Raw genomic sequence first — 24332 nt, forward strand, 5'->3', positions numbered from 1 at the left:
TGCATTAACAATGATTATTGGAGATCTGACCTTTTTAATTCAATTTATCACATGGCACACTTCGGTAATTTCTTTAGTTGAAATTACCAGTGGTTTGTCCAGCCCTTTGCATTTTCTTTTGGTTCCCTGGCTCTTCAATCATATTTGACCCCAAATATCTCAAATGTTCAGTGGTAGCAACTTCATGTCACTCTAATTCATTAAAGACTGAGAAAAGAAACTACAGCCCAAGACAGGGAAACCCTTTTTGTAGATAATCCCAAGCCATCTTTAGGGCTTGATTCTGCACAAACTGATGTGCATATGAATACAAAGTAAAGCATACGAGTAGACTGGGATTATCATTATAATTTCTGGGGCAGGGGAACCTTATCCTTCAGGAATTAGGGCACTGCTGTATCCATTACTTCAGCCTAGTATGAGGAATAAGGCCTTATAGAACAGCATGTATCTATTTAAGTGCTTCATTGGTAAGATTAAGTTCACACCTAAACCCATCTTCTAAAATCTGGCACGCTCCATCCAACCCTTTTTTGAAAATCCATGTTCTTAAGAGTCATAGAGCAGGTACAACAGGATCTTGAGAACCCTGCTTTATGGCGAGAACAATGCCATGTAGTAAATCTTATGTTAGTCCCCAAGTAGCCTCCATTTACATTGCACTAAAAAGCAGCAACTTGTGATTCCTGCTATGTGCCCTGCACAGATCACAAGATCCAGGACTCTGTGTTACATTTTTAAAACATCCAAATGTGTTTGCAGTAATTCAAAACAGTGAACGTTAATAGAGAAAATTAAAAGATATTTGAATATACAGTTAGCCTGTGACACGTATTTCATTAAGAAGGTTTATTAGATTATTTGCAGTCAAGATTTTTTTTATATCCACCGATTATCAAATGAAGCACTACAAATTGATTTAAAAAATTCTACCAAATTTCTGTTTAATTAAAAAGCTTTTCCAGTTCTAGAAATCTTAATTCCTTTTTCAACAACGTTATTATCTTAGTACGCAGAACTAAAGAAGCACTGCAATCCTATATAACTGAACTCTATTCATGTACATAGTATTAACTCTAGAGACGATTCACAAACCAAAAACATCCAGTTAATTTGGGAAAAAAACAGTGGAATGCATTTTTTCCTAACAAAATACAGAATTCTGACATTCATTAAGCTCTATTCCTTATCCTAAAAGTGGCAGCCTTTCCAACTTATACCTGTTGGGAAGATCAATTTTACTGAAAAGTGGAGTTGAGTAAAAGAGACCCTTGTTGCAATACTCAAAATATACGTCCTTCATTAAATACAAAAAACAAACTTGGGAAAAACTGGCAAGAAGGCAGCTGCATAGGTTAAAGAATTCCCTCGACAATCATAACTTATATGTCCAGTTATTAGAGATTTTCCTATGGTGATTATCCATATCATACTAGTCAAGATTAATGAGGAATAACAAGTAACTCACCATAGCAACCAATGTACATTAAACACCATATGGAAAGGAATACATACAAAACATTTAGAATCAAAGCAATATAGTTCTTGATTTTTCAAAGATGTTAGATATATTTATGAAGCATTTTCCCACAACATTTTTTGTTATTTAATACAAAAGGGAAATTAAACTGTTCAGTTGGGGATGGAAATAGTAAAAAGTAGAGAGCACTAAAATATATATCAAGTAAAAGCTTGTAAGACAAGGCCTTATTCCTGCAAACACTGTCAGATGTGTAATTTTATGCAAAAGTCCCACTAAGTTCAATGAGCCTGTGCACAGGTATAAAGTTACTATATGCATCAGTGTTTGCAGGATCCTAGAAGAGGAACCCATTAAAGCTAGCTTAACTTCTTTAATCAAACGATTATCCACATAATAGTCTTAGCACATTTGGTTCAGCCTATGTTTGTTTGAGACTTTCAGCACTACTCATCCATTCCTTCTCTGAAATCTGTACTATTGCATTCTCCTATGTAAAAACACAAAATGCTATACAGCCCCCATACATGCACTCAAAGGACTTAAATAAACCTATGACTGTTTCAGATCGCTGAGCAATGTTTGTGTATTTGTTGCCATTAATTCTTATTGGGGGAAAATATCCCTTACTTGTGAAAAGTCGTGTTTAATATTACACAGTCAGATTGCACTCTTCAGCTGTTCCTGATGCATGTAGCTTGCTAACTCCTTCCCATTAATAACTGGGAACGAAAAGATTTGCAACTAGCTCCTACTACTCCTAGTATGGTACTCAGGTTCTGTAATTGTAGAATGGCTTCCCAAACACTGCAGTACTTCAGTAAAACTGAAACTGTTGCAAGACTCACATTACACTTAATTCCATTATATAACAGAACTGAGCTTCCAACCTCTTGGCAAATCTTAAATTCATCTCAAAAGAATTACTGACTTAACGTTAATGTGTTCACAAGACTTGGATCCAAAAAATATCTTCAATTGCACATCTGTTTTTTGTTCCTGCCTGTATGAGACATAATTCAGCACATCAGGCTTTGGAGGAGAAAGTTTTGGTTCATTTCCCAATCCTGCCAGTTGCCTAGGCTCACTAGTGGCAATGAAGACGATAGTGATGTTCTACTGTTTCCCTGAAGTTAGCACTTACATAGAGAATCAGATCTCCTGAATGAAACTGCAGACCTTTTCCTCTCATTGTGATGGTATGAGTATCATTCATTTTCTTGATTGATCCACAGTATTTATGGTGAGAGAACAAGCACTGAGTATGTCTAAGGCTGCAAGTCTGTCACGGAGGTTGCAGAAGTCATGGATTCCATGACTTTCCGTGACCTCCGTGGTTTCCGCAGCAGCTAGTGTGGCTGACCTCAGGCTATCCGAGCAGGAACTACTAGGGCAGTAGCAGTCCCGGGGCGGCCAGAGCAGCAGACTCAGGGGTGGCCCAGAGGCTGTCAGAGAGCAGTCCCCTGGGGCTTCAGAGCAGCGGCCAGCCGGAGGTAATCAGCCCCCACCATTGGAGCAGCACCCCTGGGAGCAGCTAAGCTTTAGTCAGGGGTATTTATAGTAAAAGTCATGGGTTATTACCGGTTACCTGTCCATGCCTTTAATAAAAATACCCATGACTAAATCTTAGTTTTAATTATGACAATTTTCCCCATCTATTTTGCACTGGAGTTTCTACTTGCAAGAACCTGCCAGTCTAGAACCAAGGCGGTTCTGAGGCATTGACATCTCCACATCAGGCTTGGGCTAGGTTCCTGCAGGAAGATGCTGTGAGGCTAGGCTAGACGCAGGAAGAAGTACCACCCAGTAGAATTTGAGTGGCAGCTCTTCACAGCCCACTGATTGGCTGGCACCAAGAAGCCATGACAGGGAGCTGTCTGAACAATAACACAGACTGCTTGCCTGCCCCCCTCTTGAAACCCCAGACTCCGGCTTCTGACTTTGCCTGTCTTCTGAAGCCTGACTCGTGGTTTTTCCCCTGGCCCATCTCAGACTCTGGCTTCTGGTACCCAACCCAGCCTGACTCCTGCTCTGACCACTAGGCCTGACCACCCATGTCCCAGTCATGAGATTATTGTTAAATGAGATGTAGCCACATTTAATTTTACACACAGAGATTTGTTCTTGGTAAAACCATGCTGACTGCTAGTGATTACCGCTTCATCCTTGCAGGTATTCACAAACTGAATGTTTTATACATTACTCTAGTAGCTTCCCAGATATTGAAATCAGGCTGACTGGTCTCCTTTTTCCCCTTTTTAAATATGCACTATGTTAGCCCTTCTCCAGTCTTCTGGGACCTCCCCTGTCATCCATCAGTTTGTAAATATTATTGCTAGTGGCGCCGAGATTTCTTCAGCTAATTCCTTCAGTGCATCCAGCCCCACTGATTTGAATTTGTTCAAATTGGTCAGAAGATCTCTGACAGGCTTTTTACTTATCCTGATCTGAATCCCTTCCCCTTTATTGTCTGTGGTAACTTTGCTAGTTGTCTGGTCACATGTTATTTTGTGTGAGAAGACTGAAGCAATTTGGGCATTGAGCAGCTCTGCCTTCCTATCATCTTGCCTGCCCTTGGGAAGGCTGGATGAGGGGACTCTCCCAAGGGAGCAGGGCAAGCAGGAGTGGGACCTGCCTGGGTCCCTGCACTGGCTGGGCTCTGTGCCACCAGGCAGGGAGAGTGGGCACCCTTTGCTTTCTGGGGGCACAGCCCATGCCCCACCCACACCATGCCCCATGCTGTGTTCCCTGTGACACTAGAGGGTGGTAGCTGCAGCACCGGGCACATCCCGGGGCTAGGTCTACCATATACAGAAAAGGCGGGATGCAGGAAGTGGTGCCTCCCTGCCCGGCCTCCTCAAAGGCATGAAACAAATTTAACAAGAGTGACACAAATTTGTAAAATGTTTTGGTGTCAATGAATCTCCATTTTTGCCATAAAAAATTTCCAGCAAAAAAAATTTCATCCAGCTCTAAGTGTGACAAGTAATTACTCCAATACAGCCAATCACAGTGAGATTCATACCCAGGCAAACTCCCACTGATTTCAATAGGAGTTTGCCTAATAAGAGGTGAGGAAGAATGGAATGAGGACCTCAACATGTAGCCCATAATACATAACTTCTGCAAAAATTGTGTAACCATTTTATGAAGCGGAATAAAAAAGTGTTCCTAATATGCTCTTATCTGAGTTTCATATAAATATGTTCACATATCTGACAAAACAAAAATTGTGCTTTATTAGACTAGTGGCCACTTCTTAGGCTTGGTCTACACTGCCGGCGAAATTTGGCAGCAGTTGACAGGAGATACACAAGCTACGTAGAGTAGCTTGTGTATCTCCCTTCGACTTCCTAACTTCTACCTACCACAGCGTCCCCACTACGCTGCACCAACAGGAAATGCCCTCCCGTCGATGCAGCATTACTCATTTTGCAGGGGTGGATTAATGGTATCGATTTCCAGATCGATTGAGCGGGTCTCCGCTGCCGCTCAATCCATCCGACAGAATTGATCCAGTGGCGCCAACAGTGCCGCCGTCAATATAGACATACCCTTATTCTCAAATACAATTTCTAAGCAAAGCAGAGCCATCAGAGTTCAATACATATTTAAAACTCATGTGCTTTCAGCATAATAATAAAAACTAAGACATTCGCTACAACATAATATTTAAATATGCAATTCAAATATAAAGGCTTACTTGCCATTTTATTTTTTGTTTCTGTTTCTAGCATAACAACATTTTAGAAATAAAAGGCCCTTGTTTTCTTGCCATTTTTCCTCTATACTATGGTATCACATTTCTTTGTACTTCTGCTCAGTACATTAGGTCTTTATCTACAGTAACACAATTCACAAGTAATTTACAGTAACATTCAAAATGTGAAACAGCGGTACATGAGATGAGAGACCATCATTTATGCAGAGCAATATCATAATTTTGAAAGGACCAGGAGGTCAGGTGTGGATTCTGACTAACACTGATGAACCTGATTCTTAAAGACAGATATCCTGAATGAGCAGCTGATACCTTTATGAATGCAGTCTACCCCAGGTATTCTCATTAAAACAATTTTTAAAAATTGCATAAGCTTCACTTTGTGTCAAGATATTGAAGGCTTTCCATATGTGATTAAAAATATTAAATGAGGTATTGGACTACATTAAAAATCAACCTTTTTCACATATTGAAAAGGAATGGTCTATAATTTTGTATTCAAGTGCTTTTATTACCAGTTAATTATAAGTGTATCACAGCCAACTTTGTGGCCTGTTCCACTGAAAACCTCTAGGGATGTACCAAAGAAGAGTTGGTACCACAAACAGAAGAGACACACTTCATACAACACTGCTGCTTATTTCGTGTTTTACATCTGATCCTAGCTTTGATTGTTTCGTCATCTGTTTATTTTTCCAGCTGATGGGTCCTTCAAATGGGTAAATTTGAAAGCAACAGCAAAGTTGTTAGATCTACCAATAGACTTGGGACACAGCAAAACCAAAGCATTCAAAAACCACAAATCAGACCTCAAAAAATGAGGCGATTGCTTACAAATCATGAGATTTTAAAAAATTAAATAAATCACAGTGTTTTTAATTTTCTTTCTGATTTTTTCAGCTTTAGGGGGTGCCCATACACATTTTGTGAACAATCACTTCAAGTTCAAAATAAAACCTCAAATGTTGTTCTCCCTGTTCTGTATGTGACTCTACACAATTCTAACCCCTGGGATGCAGGGAGCTGCCATTCCCTTCCTATTTCCCTCCCTAACCGGACAGGCTAGGCAGTGGCCCAACTCACAGTCCTCCAGTTTCCCATCTCCACCTACCCCCTACATTCACTTGACTCCCATTATTTTCTTCCCTTTTCCCTCAGTCTTCTGCCTTTCACATTCTTCATCTCTACCATGCCACATTTCTCTTTGGCCCCTCAATTTCCTCCTGTACCCCAATTCCCCTGCAACCCGTCTGCCCTTGTCTAGGGTAGGATAAAAGGTGTGTTAGAACGGGTTACTTAATGTGTTCGAACTAACAAGTTTTAAGACTCTAATGTACAGAAAGCAGTATGTGCTTTAACGTGCTAAACTGATCAATTTATATTCTCTAGGTTTTAAACTAGATCATCTTAGGATGTGTTAGAGAACACACTGCCTTTTCTGCTTTAGTCTCTTAAAATATGCTAGTTAAAATGCATTACCTAACATACTACAACATCACAGCTTTTCTTCTAGCCTAGACAAGGCCTCAGTCTGCCTTCTGCTCACCATACTTCTCTGCGCCAATCCTTTGCTGCTGTTCAGTTCTCCATATTCCTCTGCATGCCCTCAGTGTGCTTTCTGCTGCCCACATTTCTGCCTCCTTATAGTTTCCTGTCCTATTTCCTAAAACATTCTTCTTCCCAACTTCCCTCACAGCCTCATTTCTGGCCCCCTGTCTGGCCTTCACATGGTGACTAAGGGATTGCCATCTCCTGAGAACAGCCTGACATCAGCCCTATTGGAACCCTCATTTTCCTCTGCAAAGGGTAAAGGGACATGATGATTAGAAAGCTGAGGGCACCTCTGACTTCAATCCTGTTGACTGTTATGGGAGATGGTGGTCATTTTGGACAGAGGGCAAAATTTGTAATACTGACAGCGGAAATAAAAAATTTACTAAGACTCTTAAAAACCCCAAACATCATAAGACCTAAGAAAAAATTGCAAGAGCTTGAAATATTGAAAGAGAAGGGATTACAGTTTAGAACTGATAAGTACTATGCATGGAGGATGGATGAAGCAAGATATTGCAGACCAGAGCCCCAGGACTCTGAGCTGCTGTTGGTTGAATAACCTATCAGCTTTGGTAAATGCTTCTCCCTGCACTGACACACCTGGTGCAGATAATTTGTCCGCACTGTTTGTGATAGTACAGAATATATCAAAAAGCATGTGAATAATATTTAAACCCACAGACTTCTAGCTTCAGGTCACATGAAATGGCTATACTATCTTTTCAATATTTTGTGTCCAACTCAAAACCTTAACACAGATGTCTGTGATACCCCACTAGACATCTCCCTCCAACTCAATATACTAGAATTTTTCATTTTTTTTAATAGTGTCCCAGCCATTTATCAGTACACCAGTGTCTCTAACCAGCTAATTTGATTTCAACTAAAATTTAATGTGACAGGGAATCAAATGACTGAATTTCAGGTATATTACATCTTTGTCCCGCTCATCCACTAATTTTGTAATTCTATAAATTTGACAGTTAATTATCAGAATCAACCCAGTAAGTTTCCGTAATGCCTGCTAGACTGAATAATTTAGTATCTGTTCTTTGAATAAAATGAGGTCAGGATGGACAATATACAATTAGCTGTAGCTTCACTGGATACCAGGCAGGTCAAAATTAGGATACAGGTAAAAAATCTTGAAGCCTAAATTAAAATTTGGAAGAAGCAAATTGAAAGAGCCAAAGAGGGCACATGCTTCTGTTAATCCTAGAACTCCCCTCGTTTGGGTATGCAAGCATGTGTTTGCACTAGAAAATCAGGAAATTACATGACTAAAATGGGCAGCAGCACATGCCATTACCTGATCTATATGTATAAACATAGGAGTTTGTGAATGCAAAGGTATTTTGTGTGGTCAACGCATCCCAGGGGCTCTTGAAAATTTGACTCAAGAGTCTAAATCGATCACTTTTCAAGGCTACAAATCACTTCGCTTTTGCTTTGAATTGATGGATAATTCACTTAGAGAAAATAATTGTGTGGTTTGCAGTACCTGAGGGGACTGACTGAGACAATGCAATTGCTTTCATAGAGATTTGGTTTCCTAAACAATTTGAGGGGCATGCAGCATGCAACCCAATTTTTGAGGAATAGGCCTTTTAGAATCCCAGTGAGAAGGCAGCAAACCAAGGGAGACGCAAAAAGTATTCATTTTCCAACGTGAGAGACAGAAACAGAAACATTAAAACAGCTAAAAAAATGTCATACCTGTCAAACAAGAGTAACAAGGTCACTATCTCTGCTCTGATGTAGTCTCAGCCATTCAGGCCAAACAGAGAAAATACTCCAGATCTATAAGTGGTGTAAATTGGTGTAGGTCCACTGAAACTCAATGGAGCTATATGACAATTTACATCAGCTGAGGATGTGAAACTAGCAAAGGAGACCTCTGACTTTACCCTGACAAACTTAAGCACTACACGAAGAAAACCCACATATGGTCTGACAATTTAAAAAAAACAAAAATCAAGAAGAAAATCACAGAATGTGCTACTGATCAAGCACAGTGTTTTGATGGGGACAATGACCAAATCTGAAATTTACCCAGAATGAAGGATAAGTCTTTAACACATACAGCAGATAGTAGAAATGTTGCCCAAAAGCATGTTTGTCGCAAATGGTCAAATTTGTATGATTATTGGTTTTCTATAAGAGCACGACTCTTGAGGAAATATATCATGTGTATTTTTTTCTTGATCTTTTTAGAAATAATTTTGAAACTGAGACAATTGCTATGAAAGCTAAAGATACAAATAGCCAGAATCATTATTAGTCTCTCATCTATGTTATAATAACTAATATTGATTATATACGTTATTTACATGGTGTGTAGCTGTTTTGATATTGCGGAGGAGGGTGGGATTATTCCTGACCATTGGTTATGTATGGTTAAATGAATGCCAATGGAGAGATCCATTAGAATATGGAAACTAAAAGTAATATGCAGGACAACTTGAACAAGTAAATTAAATTTTATGTCACTATGGTTTCCTCCAGAACCTAGGATCAGACAGCTAGAGAAATTTTTAGTGATGAATACGTCATAACTTACGTTAACTGAAAATTTGCACCTGTAAGATGTGTTTCAGTTCTGCAGAAAACGAAGCCTTTGTCTTAGATTCCTTTTTGATACAACTACTGGGTGACTATCTGCAGTATATAACATTCCAATTTAAAACAAACAAAAAGCTTTACACAAAACAAATATATAAAATGTTTTAAAAGAAGTGCACTTTGCAAAGTTTAAATACCAGTTTATTTGGCAATATCATGAAATATTTAAACATGCTTACCTCTTCTTGCTTGGGAATGTTAAATTTTGCCATCTTGGTCTTGGCCATAGCTGACTCAGGCTTATTAGAAGGTACTCCCCTATATGATGTGCAGTGCTTATTAGTTTCTGCCGATACCTTTAGCTTTGGAGACTCATCAGGAGCCTGATCTTGACCATCCATTGGTCTCACATAAGCTGTTGGTTTCTGCTGAACGATATTAGGCTTTGAAGCAAGTGAAGGAGGGAAGTTCTGAACACAGTGCCCAGAGCTGTGTTTTGCTGGCCTTTCTTGAGCCTGAGATCCTACTTCTGTACTGCAGTTTAGCTTTGACTGTTGCTGTGCTCTACCAACACGGTCTCCAAGCATGGATCTTAAAGCACCTTGTTGTGCAGCACTAGTAGATGATGATGTGGGACTTGACGCATAGTGTTTAAGCTTTTCCAGACTGGTTTTTTGGTTAGCCATTTTGAAGTCATTGTTGGGTGACTCAAGCAATCTGTGCCCATGTGTGCTTGCCCTCTGCTGGCCATCAGAAGCATTGTGTCCAGCTTTCTGCCAACCCATCGTGGGACTCTTGCTTTGCTGACCAGATAGAGCTGCTGGTATGGAAGATGAAGCGCTGCAGATGGTAGGCTGAGGCTGTGGTCTTGAATCTGCACCAAAATGTTCATCAGTTTTGTTCACAGATGCCTGTGGAATCCCAGGCTTTGGAACTCCAACAAGATGACTCTGGTTGGATCGATCTGTCAGTAAGTCCTTCATTTCATCATAGTTGCCTAATGTATTCTGGATACGATTTGAGAGCTCATCCCCCTTGTTAGTCTGCAAAACAAAACAAAAAAAATCAAATGTTCTGTAACAATTAAAGTAAAACAAAATAATTCCATTCATGCTTCGCTCCTTTCTGAAGCAGTGCTGCCTTATTCAGCAAACACAGTTGAGGAATGAAATCAAAAATCCTTATTGTCTCTGAAGACACTTGTCAACATCTTAAATCTACCCTGAACTGGAAAAGCTGTAAAGGGCTTTAGAGTATATAAAAAAGAAATATATCACTGGTATCACACTGTAGTTAAAATATATTACCTGGAAACTAGAAAATTTATTATTGCAACTATGCGGAATGGTTTGGATTAAACCTGGTTGTGATAAAAAATTTTCCTTTGCTGGGAACCCAGTATTGGGCTCAGGCCTACCTGGTCCTTATGCAGCAGCTTTAGCTACTGCACCACAGCAGTGCACTGAACTATTGCCCCTGACCAACAGTCTTAGCACCAAAGGCCTAAAAGGCCCACAGCAGCCATGCCCCAGGCCCCTGAATGGATTGACAGGTAGCTGGACTATATAAAGGACCAAACAGGAAGAGGAAGCAGTCTGAGCCCCAGACCAGTGTCTTCTGGTTGCTTCCCAGACTGCCTAGCTTTGCTGCTTCACCTGACCCCCTACTTCGTAGCGTCATCTGACCACAGCTCCCCAACCCACTGACTTGGACCCTTGTATTGAATGAGTCTTCCAGCTACTGACCCTTGCAAGAAGTCTGACCAGTGCCCCAGACAGCCTCTGATACAGACTGTCCTGCCACCTACCTGACCAACTGCACACACTTTATTGCCCTGGACTGCCCCCTAGCTCACCCTGGCCACCTGGCACTACATCCTTGTAGTCCCTATTGCAAACTTCCCTTTCAAGACACGGGTCAGTCTTCAGCCATGAATGAAAATATTACATTCTTGATTTCCTCTGGTATGTGTTCTTTACAGAAATGTACACATAGCAGCAAAGGGAGGCCATACAATAGCTTGAGAAAACACTAAATTCACCAGTCAGCCTACTGCATATTCTGAGCTGACCGTAATATGAACAAGGTTTCTTAAGGAAAAAAATGGAATTAATGGGACATGGGAAATATTACTGACTCGGGATTCTACTTCTCTGAAAATATAATTTCTGACAGAATTCTCACTCCTGGGTCTTAGCTCCTTTGCAAAAAAGCAGGCAGAACTTCCTAAGTTCTTAACATATTTTTGGCAGTGGTAGTGAGATGGAACACAAACAAGTTGCCTTTTCTGTCCTCCCAGGAGTGTTACGTGCTACCATCTGAGCCTAACCACTGACTTCGAACAGGAGATGAAAGCTCCCTAAAGAAATAAAACAATCAAGAAGAATAATTGAAAACTACTGTCTCAAGAAGCTAATTGTAAACAAAACGTGTAAACATTAACATCACATCCTCTCAGTTTCTTCCAAACTCAGCAGAGAAGCAGGTGGGTGAGTGAGAATCCTGTCAGGCTATCATCAAATAAATGGGATTACAGGTCAGTAATTTTCTCCTTTTCCTTCACCAGAGGTGAAATCTGATTCCAATGAAATCAATGGCAAAACATCCATTGACTTCATTGGGACCAGGATTTAATCTCAGGATTCTTACTTCTGGAGAGTAAGTACTCAGGGGAAGAACATAAAAAGAATGTAAAAAGATAGAGTGTAAATACATTTATATAAATCTGCAACAGACAATAGTAATCAGCCTAACACCAGCTATAGAGAGGAAAATAGTTTTTTGGTTTACTTTTTATAAACGTCAAATAAAATTGGCTTAAATAAATCACATAGCAAAAAATCCCCAAAAACCTAACATGCTAGGGAAAAGGAGAATTGGGACTGCCCTAACACAGAAACAGTTTCTGCAGAACTGAAACAGGATTTCCTCTTAGAAGCTGAATCTGAGTAATAATGCCTTAGGGATGTTGGAGTGACGGCCATATAGCTGCCCTGCCTATGTCTGCAAGGGAACCTTCTTCAGGACAAGCACTGGAGGCAGCCTTGCCTAAAGATCAATGTGCTTTGCACTGGTCTTCTAGTTTCAGGGCAGTCAAGTGATAGATATATAAAAGGCAATCAGACAACAATTTTGAAATGGATCACTTAGTCACAGCACTGCCCAGTGGAGTAAAATGAAAAAAAGGTTGGGTGGATTTTTTTTTGTATTAAAGATTTACTCCACTCCAATTAGAACGCTGAGAACTTTTTGAGCCTACAGAGAAAAGCATCAACCATCATGGGCACACGTGGGTGGAAAGAACATTGGCAAGTTGTGAGGCTGACTATGATGGAACTTTGTCACCACCTGCAAGAGCAGTCTCAATGGAGTCTCAAGCATCACATTGTAAAACTTGGAATAAGATGCAAAGGTCATGAGAGCCTGAAGCTCACTCTCTCTACAAGCAGAAGTCATTTACAGTATGCTTCCATGTAAAAAACATGAAATTTGGGCTCACAGATAGTTAGTGGCTTAAAAGGAGTTTTCATTAGCTTTATCAGGACCACACCAATGTCTCATAATAAAGGGAGTTATTAATGAGGTTTCAAAAATGGAAAGTCCTACATATATCTGAAGACACGGGACTACAGAGTCAGTGTCTTGACAAGTTCTCAACTTGACTAGTTCTCAACAGTCTCTTAAGTGAGTTAGGATTTAAGTTAGACTCAGGCAGATTAAGAAGGTGGTCGAACATAGGTAGTAAAGGGGTCCACATGGGCCTGCTTGTATCCTGCCACAAGCCTCTTCCACCTGGAATTGTGAGTCCAGCTACTGTGTGGTTTTTGAAATGCTAGGAAGACTGGAGCTACCAGTTTAGAGACAGTGCTAACTGTAGGTCCTATCCTGTAAAGAGCCAACCTTCTCAAGGAGGGAGTTCCTGACTTGGGATAGAGGAGAGTGCCCTTTAGCCAGACTCCCAGCCTCATGGAATCCAGTATCTGCAACAGAGTTGAGAGCCACACTTGTCTGGGCCAGTATAGGGCTCGTAGGATTACTCTCTCTTCTAAACTTTGCCAATATCTTAGCTAGCAGAGGTACTAAAAGAAAGACACAGAGGATGCTCCTTCTTCACTCGATGTCTTCTTCTCCAGTAGATCCCTCGCTAGTGTAGTCTTTTTCTCTGTGTCTTGGTCAGATGACTACTGAAGAGATCCACCTCTGGCATCTCCCACTGGAGGGAAGAGATGATCCACCATTAATTAATTCAGGGGCTATTTGTGAGGATCTGTCACAGATTGATCCGGTCTGCCTGTGATTATGTTCTACTTCCCTGCTACAAGTATGGTGTCAAAGAATGTTGAGAGAGACAGGGCCACTTTCACATGAACAGGTTTTACACAGGAAGTGTAACCTGGTGTGTTATAGGGTCCCACTGCAAAGCAAGCCCCACATGCACAGAAGCTACTCACCAGCTGGTGCTTCCTTGTGCTGGGGATGGGGTTGATGGGGCTTCCTGCTGGTTCCCTTCTCCTGTTGTTAGTTTCTGTCTGTGTTTTTTGTGGTCTTGCCCTCCGGCGAGGTCACTTAAAAGTTCAGTACCCTCTGGGGTATCCACGTCCAACTGAAACTGGACAGGCTCCAAGCTGGCTTCTCCCAGCTGGCCTCTTCAAAGTCCCTTCACCCACCTGCCCAAAGCCTGCAGCAAAGTCCTTCTAAATCAAACAGAACTGCACTTTTCTTTTGCAGAGCAGTGGGTCCCAGGACTTCTCCCTGGGCCCTCAGGAGAACTCCAAAACTAAACACTACCAAAACATCTTTCACCTCTCTCTGGGCTTAAGTCTCTTCGAATCCCAGTTCCTCTTACAGAAAACTGTCCCCAGGACTGCCCGGAGACTGGCCCTTTTCCTTGTTCCAGGCCTTACCACAGGAGTTAGCTCCACTTTGGTGGCTCAGTTCTCCAGCCACAAACCAGCTCAGCAGCTCTCCTCCACAGCCAGCTCCCTTTTTTAAGTCCTATGCCCAGCTCACAGGGGATAGGGCATGGCCAGTTAAACAGGGTTGGCCAGCCCCAGGCCTCCTGGCCCTTCCCTGGTGCCTTCTTACTTACTGATGTAAATTGTGGTGGCCTGATTCTCCTAAAACTAGGGCCACCTTTTGGAATACCAGTCCTTAAAGCCTGAAGGACTGTCCACATCTCTATGTATGAACATTTTTGTGCAGTCTTTATTCCTGGAGAGACCAACTTCCCCCAAGCATTGGGTCCCCCTGTATGGGCTCCCCATCCCAAGCCAGGCATATTTGTGCTCACTGAAATGTGAATGTCCATAGATAATTGAAGATTTCTCTGGACTGCCATCAGGCCAGAGGAATTCTCTCATCTGAATGTGAGATCCCGGACCCTCAGGCCCACAGAAGAGACCTCATATGCAAATATGCCATGGGACCTACAAGTACAGTTGCAGGCATCAGATCCAACATTCGAAGTATGGTCCAAGCTGTCATCTGTTGGCTCTTGCTTATCCTTTCTGCCAGACTGGTGAGGTCTTGGATCCAGTCCTGAGGCAGGAAGGGTTTGAGCTAAGCTGTATCTAGCTGGGCTTTCAAGATATTCCAATTGTCTGCTGTGGACAAGTTGGAATGTTGGGTAATTTAATAGGAACTCCAGTAGTACAGACTGATCTTATGACACTCTCTAAACTTGGGTTGCTGTCCTTGAGTAGCCAGTTATTCAGGTAAGGGAACACATACACTCCCCATCTGGGTAAGTAAGAAAAGTATTTTGTGAAAACCTTTCTCATATATTGATTTAAGAGCCTTCTGATGCCTGGGAAGTATCCCTACTGTTAAACAACTGCAAGATCCAGAAGATATAGCCAATCACATTATTCTTAAAGAACCGTGATGGTTTCCAGGATGATCATCTTGAATTTTTCCTTACGCAAAAATACTGATTTTGTTGATGAGGCAGTCTCTTCTGTCCAGGAAGTATCTGGAATAAAACCCCATCCCTCTCTCTTGGGCAGAAGGGATTGGACTTCCTGCAGCATCTCTTCATCATCAGAGGGAGCCTGAGAGCATTCTTGAGAAATGTAATGGGATAATGAACAGTCTGTAGGGCAATGATACTCACACCGAGGCTTGGGAGTGGCAAGTGGCTCTTTCATGTGTCTCCTGCGGCTCTTTGCACCACATGATATTAAAACCCTGTGTGATTGAATTATTAACCAATCTAAGTTATTAACCAATCAGGATGTTTTTACTATAGTTATTAACCAATTGCAGACTACTTGGTCAGTCATTTTGCTGTGAGAATATTATCATTATACAAAAAAATAGAATGAAACAATGAATTCACACTACTGTGAATCACTACCGTGGCTCTTTTGGGTAATGTTGGTAGCTAATTTGGCTCCTGAACCACGGAGATCTGAGTATCACCACAGTAGAATCTTTCTGAAAATCTGATTTTAGGTCACAGGGCACAGACATCCAAGACGACCAGGAACCAACACGTATAAAAGACTCAGTCTGCTTTTGATAAGGTCAACTACTGCTTGCTAAAAAGCAAGAATGATGGCCTTTGACTTCTGCCGGTATTATCGAAGCCAAGTGCCCTGTGCAGAGGGGTATCAAACTTCCCTGAAAACTGGAGTTAATGTACAAGTTGGGCCTACAAAGAGGAGTGTTTCCCTTCATTCCCTTGTGGAAAGTGTGACCCTATGAGTCCCTTGATGCCAACTGGTAAAGGCTTCATGGTCATATAACAGCATCTTCTATCAAGCCTGACAAACTCAATACACCTAACATGTTGCTATTGTAGTATTTATCCACAAAGAATGTTGTGTGAGGTATCATATGAGATCTTTATCATACTGGTCATCATAAGCATCGTGAGATGTATGTTTAGATGCTATTCAAGAAGTCACATGTATGTACTAAAAATATGTTTAAACTATGTAACCAGGCAGGGTTGATAGACACGTTTTTCCCAAACAAAGGAATGTTGATTTACCTGTCTGCCTAGACCTCTGATGTAAATTAAGCAGGATAAGCCAAATACAATGGGAGTTCATTTGCATCTGATGTAAACAGGAAGAACAAGGTAACATGAGGGCGAGAAAGCTGCATGGCACCAGCACCCCAGAGTGCAAGCAGCAGGAAAGAAAGAACTTATCTGGGGGAACACTTCAAAAGGATACATTTCAAAGTTTTGCTGAACTATAAGAAGGAAAAGAACCCCTTGGTTATCCATCACTGAGGGAGCAAAAAGGACCGTGCTTTTTGCATCTATGAAAGTTGGATCCTGGCCCTAGGGTTGGTGCTGCTGAGAGGTTGCTTTAAGTGGGAAACTTACCTTAGACAAAGGTTTTAGCTTGTTAAAAGTTATGATGAGAAATGTGTTATACTTTTGTTTTATAATCACTGTTGCCATTATCCTTACTTAATACTTGCTTGAATATGTGAATCTCTGTTCTTTGTTAATAAATTTATTCTCCTTTTACTATAAAGTCATCTCAGTGCTGCGATATTAATTAGACTGTGCCTTCTCTGTTGAAAAAGTAAACTGGTGTAGACAGTGTCTCTTTGGAGACAGCGGACTTGATAATTACTGTGAGTGTTCAGTGATGGGCTGCACTCTACACAGGGAACATGTCTCAGGAGTTGAGGAACTGGGGTACACCAATTGTTTACTTGGAAGGCAAAGTAAGGGATGGCAGACTGGGGTGAAAGGGAGCTGTCACCCAGTTTAGCACCAGCAAATCTCTCTCTTGCTAAAGCAAGGGATAACACAGTGACCTACCATTCCGTATACCCCGAGAAAGGTGTCACAGAAGGGCCTAATGGATGAGTCACAGGCCTGACAATGTTCAGTGGCCTTCATTTTACCTTCTGCTGTGAGGCCTCCACTTATTCCTCAGTCAGTTTCTCTTCAATGTAGGAACCTGGTAGAATCCAGATGCCTGCAGTTTCCTGGCACTAATCCCGTGGAAGAGACTCAGTGAGAGCAGAAAACTTCTTCCAAAGTTCAGCCTGACAATAAGCCAGGATGCAGGCCACAAGCAGTGAAAATATGACATTCACAGAATCTCAGTGGTATTCTTGGAGTGGATTTATTTTTCTCCCAACTGACTTCACAACAAACCCAGGTGTGGAAGTGCCACACCTTTTTCACTAGCTGGTCTAAAATAGGGTGGAAGGGCACAGCACCCTAAGGGAGAGGGGAAATCTGGACCAGTAAAAATCTCAGTAATGGCACTCGCAGATTTATGAGAAACACCAGCAACTGTTATCCTGATGTTGGCATTTACAGAGTCCTCCAGCTCTTCAGAATTCAAGCTGTAGTCATCATCATCACCCTAATCCTCAGCCCAACCCCAATATAAATGGAAGGCACTGTCTGGTGATGGAGAAGCATGGGGTAGCCTGCAGCATCATAAGTGCCTCAGAAAGCACTGACGGGAACTGCATCAAAATCCATGGTACAAAAGGTAGAGAGGGGTGGGTGCTGAAGCCAGATCTTACTGGCTGAGGGAGCTGACTCCTGGGGCACAAGCACTAACCCCACTCTAAAAATACTCCAGCTGTACACAGTTTCTGACACAGGGTGAGAAGTGATGTCAGTATTGAAGACTTTGTGGCAGCCTGTCACAGAGCTAAGAGCAGGAGTTCTCAAACTTTTTTTCCCTGGGGCCCCCTTTGAAAATATTTCAGGCTGTGATGACCCCCCCCCCAAAAGTGATGACCCCCACCTCGTACCATGCCACACTCCTCCCAGGCCATGTCACCCTTACTTCTGCGCTGCTGCTGGTGGTGGCACTGCTTCAGAGCACCCAGCCAGCAGCCACTGCTCTCCAGCCACCTAGCTCTGAAGGGCTCTGGCTGTCAACCATGCACAGGACTGACTGCTGCAGCTCCGGCATGCACAGGGGCTGACAGCTCACGACCGCCCATAATAACCTGAGTCCTGACCCCCAGTTTGAGAATCCTGGCTAAGAGTGATTTGACTGGAGAACACATTGATAACTCAGAAACACCATCTCCATACTCTGGGACTGAGACCATAAATAGAGATTTCTGGAGGGAGTTTTCAGCAGGAGCTGTTTCAGAAAGCATAATGCTCTCTCTCAATGCTTCTGCTCAACCTCTACAGATGAGCTAGACCTTAGTACCACCCATTTCAGGCACATAGCTTTGAGCATGCATGCCAAAGACCCAACGCTTCCAGGACAACAGCACAGGACACATTTGGTGATGAAGCTACCTGACTAGACCGACCAGGACGAAAATGCATTTGCACCGACCCCAGCAGCACCTACACCAAGTCTCAGCACATAGTGGTATTGAGTCACTTGGGCTCACAGGTTTGCCCTTCAAAACACTCCAGGCTGACCTCATAAGCAGTCTCTCTGCAGTGCTTTGAGAAGGATTTGAAGCTGTTTCCCACATTTTGTAAGTGCTCAAGGTAACATGTGCAGCACGTCTAACACCTGTCCTGTGCAACTGGTACTCAACTCCAAGGCAGACGGAGTAGCAGACATGTTTCAGCCATTGCCAACATTGCTTTGCCACATGGCCATGGTCTGAAACCACTCATTTTTCTTCCTCTTTAGGGAGTAAGGAAACAGACAACATTGTGGAAAGAATACAAGCCCTGAAGTGTTAAAAACAGGTTCCAGAGCACTGAAAAACATGCTGAAGCACTGAAGTCCCAAGGCAGGCACTGAAGCACTGAAAACGAGGTGCAAAGTAGCCTAAGCATCAGGAATAAATGCAGGAGCACTGAGATGAGCTGCCCAACAACAAAGCAATTTTAATAACTTAGATCTGACTGGAAGGCAGGGACATAGTAAAAGGCACCCTACAATGCTTTGAAACTTCTCGAGAGAAGAGCTGGAGCAGCAACTGGAGAGGTACAGCCTAGGCAGGGAGCCCTTTCCCTGACCACGTTCAGAAAGGACCTACCAATCCCAAAGGCTCTATAGGCAATGGGTAAGCTCAGAGGGTGCAGCAGTGCCCCACAGGAGTGTTTCTGCCCCTGCCTCTTCTTTGCTCACAAACCACTCAGAGACCCCCCAGTTCAGCAATCACTGGTGCAGTTTATTTACAGTGTGTAGTCCCACCACCTTCTTACTATACATGGCTTGGGCTACCAGTCTCAGGGACCTCTCAGCTCCTGCAACCAGGCAGGAAGAACCTCTGCTCACCTTCCACTCTCTAGCTTCCCCCCCTTACTTCCTTTGCCCAGGCCTGTATACAGCCCCTGGCTAATTAGGCTGACAGCTGCTTCCCATTCACCAATCAGGTACAGATTCCTCTAGCCAGCTCCAATTTACCTTGCTTAATTGGGGCTGGCATGACAGTGGGCTGGCTAAGGAGTTGCTGCCCAGCACTCTGTCACAGAGGGTAACACTTAATCACTAATGGGGGGACTGACTTGTGCTCCATCCTGCTACCGCTGCCCTTAGGGACCAAAACACTAAATGAGATTGGGGAGGTCTGCCTACCCCTTCTAGGAAGCTGAGACCACAGTAATGAAAATCCTAGCAGATGGTATCTTCAGACATATTTTGTTTGTGTCATTCATAGCAAATAAAATATAAACCTTATATAATTGCCATGCTATAACAACAGGTACCTAGATTAGACTCATGATACAAACGTATTCAGTGTGTAGCTAAATACGAATGGGCAACAAAATGGCAGATGAAATTCAGTGTCAGTAAGTGCAAAGTAATGCATATTGGAAAACATAATCCCAGTTATACATACAAAATGATAGGGTCTAAATTAGCTGTTACAGCTCAGAAAAATCTTGGATTCATTGCACACAGTCCTCTGAAAACATCTGCTCAATGTGCAGCAGCAGTCAAAAAAGCTAACTGAAGGTTAGGAACCATTAGGAAAGGGATAGATAAGACAGAAGTAGATAGATAGATAGAAAGGGATAGATAAATCCATGGTACCTCCACACATTAAATATTTTTGCAGTTCTGGTTGCCACATCTCAAAAAAGATATATTAGACTTGGAAGGGAAACAAAAATGATTAGGGATATGGAACAGTTTCCATACGAGGAGAGATTAAAAAGACTGGGACTGTTCAGCTTAGAAAAGAGAACTAAGGGGCGATATGACAGAGGTCTATGAAATCACAAATGGTGTGGAGAAAGTGAATATGGAAGTGTTATTTTCCCCTTCACATAACACAAGAACCAAGAGTCACCCAATGAGATTAATAAGCAGCAGGTTTAAAACAAATTTAAGGAAGTACTTCTTCACACAACGCAAAGTCAAGCAATGGAATTCATTGCCAGGGAATGTTGTGAAGGCCACAAGTATTACTGGGCTAAAACAAGAATTAGATTTAGTTCATGGAGGATAGATCCATCAATGGCTATTATCCAAGATGGTCAGGGATTCAACCCCATGCTCTGGGTGTCCCTAAGCCTTTGACTGCCAGATGCTGGGACTGGATGACACGGGATGGATCATGCGATAATTGACCTGTTCTGATCATTCCCTCTGAAGCATCTGACACTGGCCACTGCTGGAAGATAGGATACTGGGCTAGATGGACCATTCATCTGACCCATATGGCCATTCTGATGTTCTTATGTTAGAATTATTAAGCTAACAGTTATTTTTTCCTAAATACTTTAGAAGTAGAGCTCTATCACCTTTACTCTTAGATTCAGTGCAACTGTTTAGATTCAATGCAATATCACCAAGATATCAGATTATTTCATTTTAGTTTACTGCTGAAACTTGTAAGAAACCAATATAAAAGTATCTGATTCTCAATGAACCATAAATGTTTATATTCAAGTTTTGTGAGGCCAACACTCTTGTAGGAGGCTAGTGAATCCTGGGAAACATCTTGTACAACCTACATTTTATTGTCCAAAAATAAATAAATAAATAAAAAGCAGCAAGTTGGGAAACATCTACCTTGTATGGTTCACTGAAGAGGGAGTAAGTCGTATTAAATGAACCGTCTTCCTGCTGCTGTGTCTCCTGATTTCTCCTCTCCCATTCTTTCCTCCGCAGAACATTTCTGTCTGGCTCATAGACACTGAGTCAAAAGAAAAAGAGAATTTTTTAAAAATTAAAGGGCAACATATAAACTAGAGTTAATCTAGATGAAGAATTATGGTTCACAGACAGATGGCAAAGATAACAAGAACATGAATCACATTAATGCCAGTCTAATCAGGCAGTGGAAGCTCAGGTCTTCGGGTAAGCCAGTGTTTTCTTCCTATAGAGAATAGATCATTAACATTCTTAAGGAAGTTGAAACAAAAAACAAAAACACATACATCACACATGGAGCAAGCTCTAGCCCAGTGGTTCTCAACTTTTCCAGGCTACTGTACCCCTTTCAGGAGTCTGATTTGTCTTGCATACCCAAGTTTCACCTCACTTAAATACTACTTGCTTACAAAATCAGACATAAAAATACAAAAATGTCACAGAACACTATTATTGAAAAATTGCTTGCTTTCTCATCTTGTCTGTATGGAATTTTACTTCGTACTGACTTTACTAGTGCTTTTTATGTAGCCTGTTGTAAAACCAGGCAAATATCTAGGTGAGCTTATGTACCACCTGGAAGACCTCTGTGTGCCCCAGGGGTACGCGTCCCCTTGGTTGAGAACCACGGCTCTAGCCTGTATTGAACTTCTCTGATTGAAATGTGATGCAGAGAAGACTGAAGCAACTTTGACGGAAGACAGAGTTCTCTTAAGGCAGATGGTAATTACAGCTAAGAGTAAATAGAGATTATGAACATATTTCCACTTATGACATATCCTTAGTGTGTTATAAGAGAATGCTCCTTTTTACATAGCTGTGTTTCTGTAGTGATTCTTTCATTAACTAGCTCCCCAAAGAGCAGTTAAAACTACATGCTATAGTGGTTTTCACAGTTATGCTCTTTCTTCTGATCTCTGTTAATCAGTCAAATTGTGAAACTACTGCTGAATCAATTCCTCCTTTTAACTGATTTGACACCATCACAACATGAATAAATCAATATTGGGATGATGGGGCAGGGTGGTGGAACTGGGGAATAAATGTTATCACTGCAACAAACATTGGTGTTCTTTTTGGAAATAAACTAACGGTCTCAATATTGAAAGACAAACAACAACAAAAAATTCTAAAATGTTAATTTAATAGAAGAGGCAAAAGACATTAAGAACACATTAAAACTGGAAAGGCATATCAAGTCGGGTCCCACAGGGATCAGTTCCGGGTCCAGTTCTGTTCAATATCTTCATCAATGATTTAGACAATGACACAGAGAGTACACTTATAAACTTTGCAGATAATACCAAGCTGGGAGGGGTTGCAAGTGCTTTAGAGGATAGGATTAAAATTCAAAGTGATCTGGACAAACTGGAGAAATGGTCTGAAGTAAATAAGATGAAATTCAATAAGGACAAATGCAAAGTACTCCACTTAGGACAGAACAATCAGTTGCACACATACAAAATGGGAAATGACTCCCTAGGAAGTGCTGTGGAAAGGGATCGGAGGATTGGGGGGGTCATAGTAGAGCACAAGCTAAATAGAAGTCAACAGTGTAACACTGTTGCAAAAAAAGCAAACATCATTCTGGGATGTATTAGCAGGAGTGTTGTAAGGAAGACACAAGAAATAATTCTTCCATTCTACTCCATGCTGATTAGGCCTCAACTGGAGTACTGTGTCTAGTTCCTGGTGCCACATTTCAGGAAAGATCTGGATAAGTTGGAGAAAGTCCAAAGAGCAATAAAAGCGAGTAAAGGCCTAGAAAACATGACCTATAGAGGTAAGATTGAAAAACTGGGTTTGTTTAATATGGAGAAGAGAAGACTGAGGGGGGACATGATAATAGGTTTCAAGTACATAAAAAATTGTTACAAGGAAGAGGGAGAAAAATTGTTTTCCTTAACCTCTTGAGGAGAGGAGAAGAGGCAATGGGGTTAAATTGCAGCAAGGGCGGTTTTGATTGGACATTAGGAAAAACTTCCTAACTGTCAGGGTAGTTAAGCACTGGAATAAATTGCCTGGAGAGGCTGTAGAATCTCCGTCATTGGAGATTATTAAGAGCAGATTGGATAGATGCCTGTCAGGGATGGTCTAGAAAGATAATGCTTGGTCATGGCCTGAGTGCAGGGGACTGGACTGGAAGACCTGTCAATTCTATGACTGTATGATTTGCAAACTTCAGTCTCTTTACGTTTCATCCTCATCACAAAATAAACCTAAATGTCTAAACAGGTTTACAAGTTGTTTAAAATTATTCATTAAAGATGACTTCATATTTTGCTTTTTCCAGATAATGATTTCTCTTTTTTTTTGTTTGTTGTTTTTTTGTTATGTAGTTTTATAAAGTGCAAAATACACTAGCGTCATGTAAGTGTATTGGCCATAAATAAAATAAAGGTTGTCTTTCTCACTAGCTGCCCAATTAGGCAAAATGGACTTTAAATCATCTGCCCAAGTGACTTCGCTTACTATGCCTCAGAGATGACTGTTAAAAAGTCTAAAGATGTTAATTTTAATTTAAGATGTGAGTGTACTGAAAACACCCAAGATATGTAGACACTTAGTATTTTAAAATAATTCTTAGTAGTGACCAAAGAACCCTAAAATTCACTGTCCATTTGTTGACCTACGTAAATGAAATGAACATCTGAGCCTAATTCCTAATGGACAGGTGTTCTCCACTATCTCAGTTACCACCTCTGATTGCAATCTCAGTACAGCGACCAAACCTTGAGCATGCAGATTTAAGAGTGCTTTGCTCCAAAAGAAGTTTCTCTTCAAAAACAGAATTAAGGTACAGCAGTGCAGAGAAAACTGACAAAGTTGCTGTTTCAGACATACTTTCTCTTTTGCTTAAAGAGTACTTTTTTATCCAATGCTGTCAATTTTTCACTTTTCATGTGCAATAAATGTACTTAAAATAATACATCTTCTAAAAGAACTGTACATAATCCATTTGTATGGATGGGATAATCCCAGACTGACTGGTCCCTTAGATTAT

General features: G+C 41.5%; 1 protein-coding gene across 1 annotated transcript in view; it reads right to left on the bottom strand.

Moving 5' to 3' along the window:
* AFF3 (ALF transcription elongation factor 3) overlaps positions 1–24332 on the bottom strand; it is a 478617-nt gene that overhangs the window by 384933 nt on the left and 69352 nt on the right. The window contains exons 2-4 of the mRNA XM_067563544.1: positions 21248–21371; positions 10051–10360; positions 9557–9927 (exon numbers count right to left, since the gene is read on the bottom strand). Of these exons, the coding sequence (XP_067419645.1) occupies positions 9557–9927; positions 10051–10360; positions 21248–21371 (805 nt within the window). The remainder of the gene's footprint in view (positions 1–9556; positions 9928–10050; positions 10361–21247; positions 21372–24332) is intronic.

This window comes from Emydura macquarii, unplaced genomic scaffold (genome assembly GCF_026122565.2).
Source record: "Emydura macquarii macquarii isolate MOO-44397 ecotype Brisbane River unplaced genomic scaffold, CSIRO-AGI_Emac_v2 contig_2531, whole genome shotgun sequence".
Classification (NCBI taxonomy): domain Eukaryota; kingdom Metazoa; phylum Chordata; order Testudines; family Chelidae; genus Emydura; species Emydura macquarii.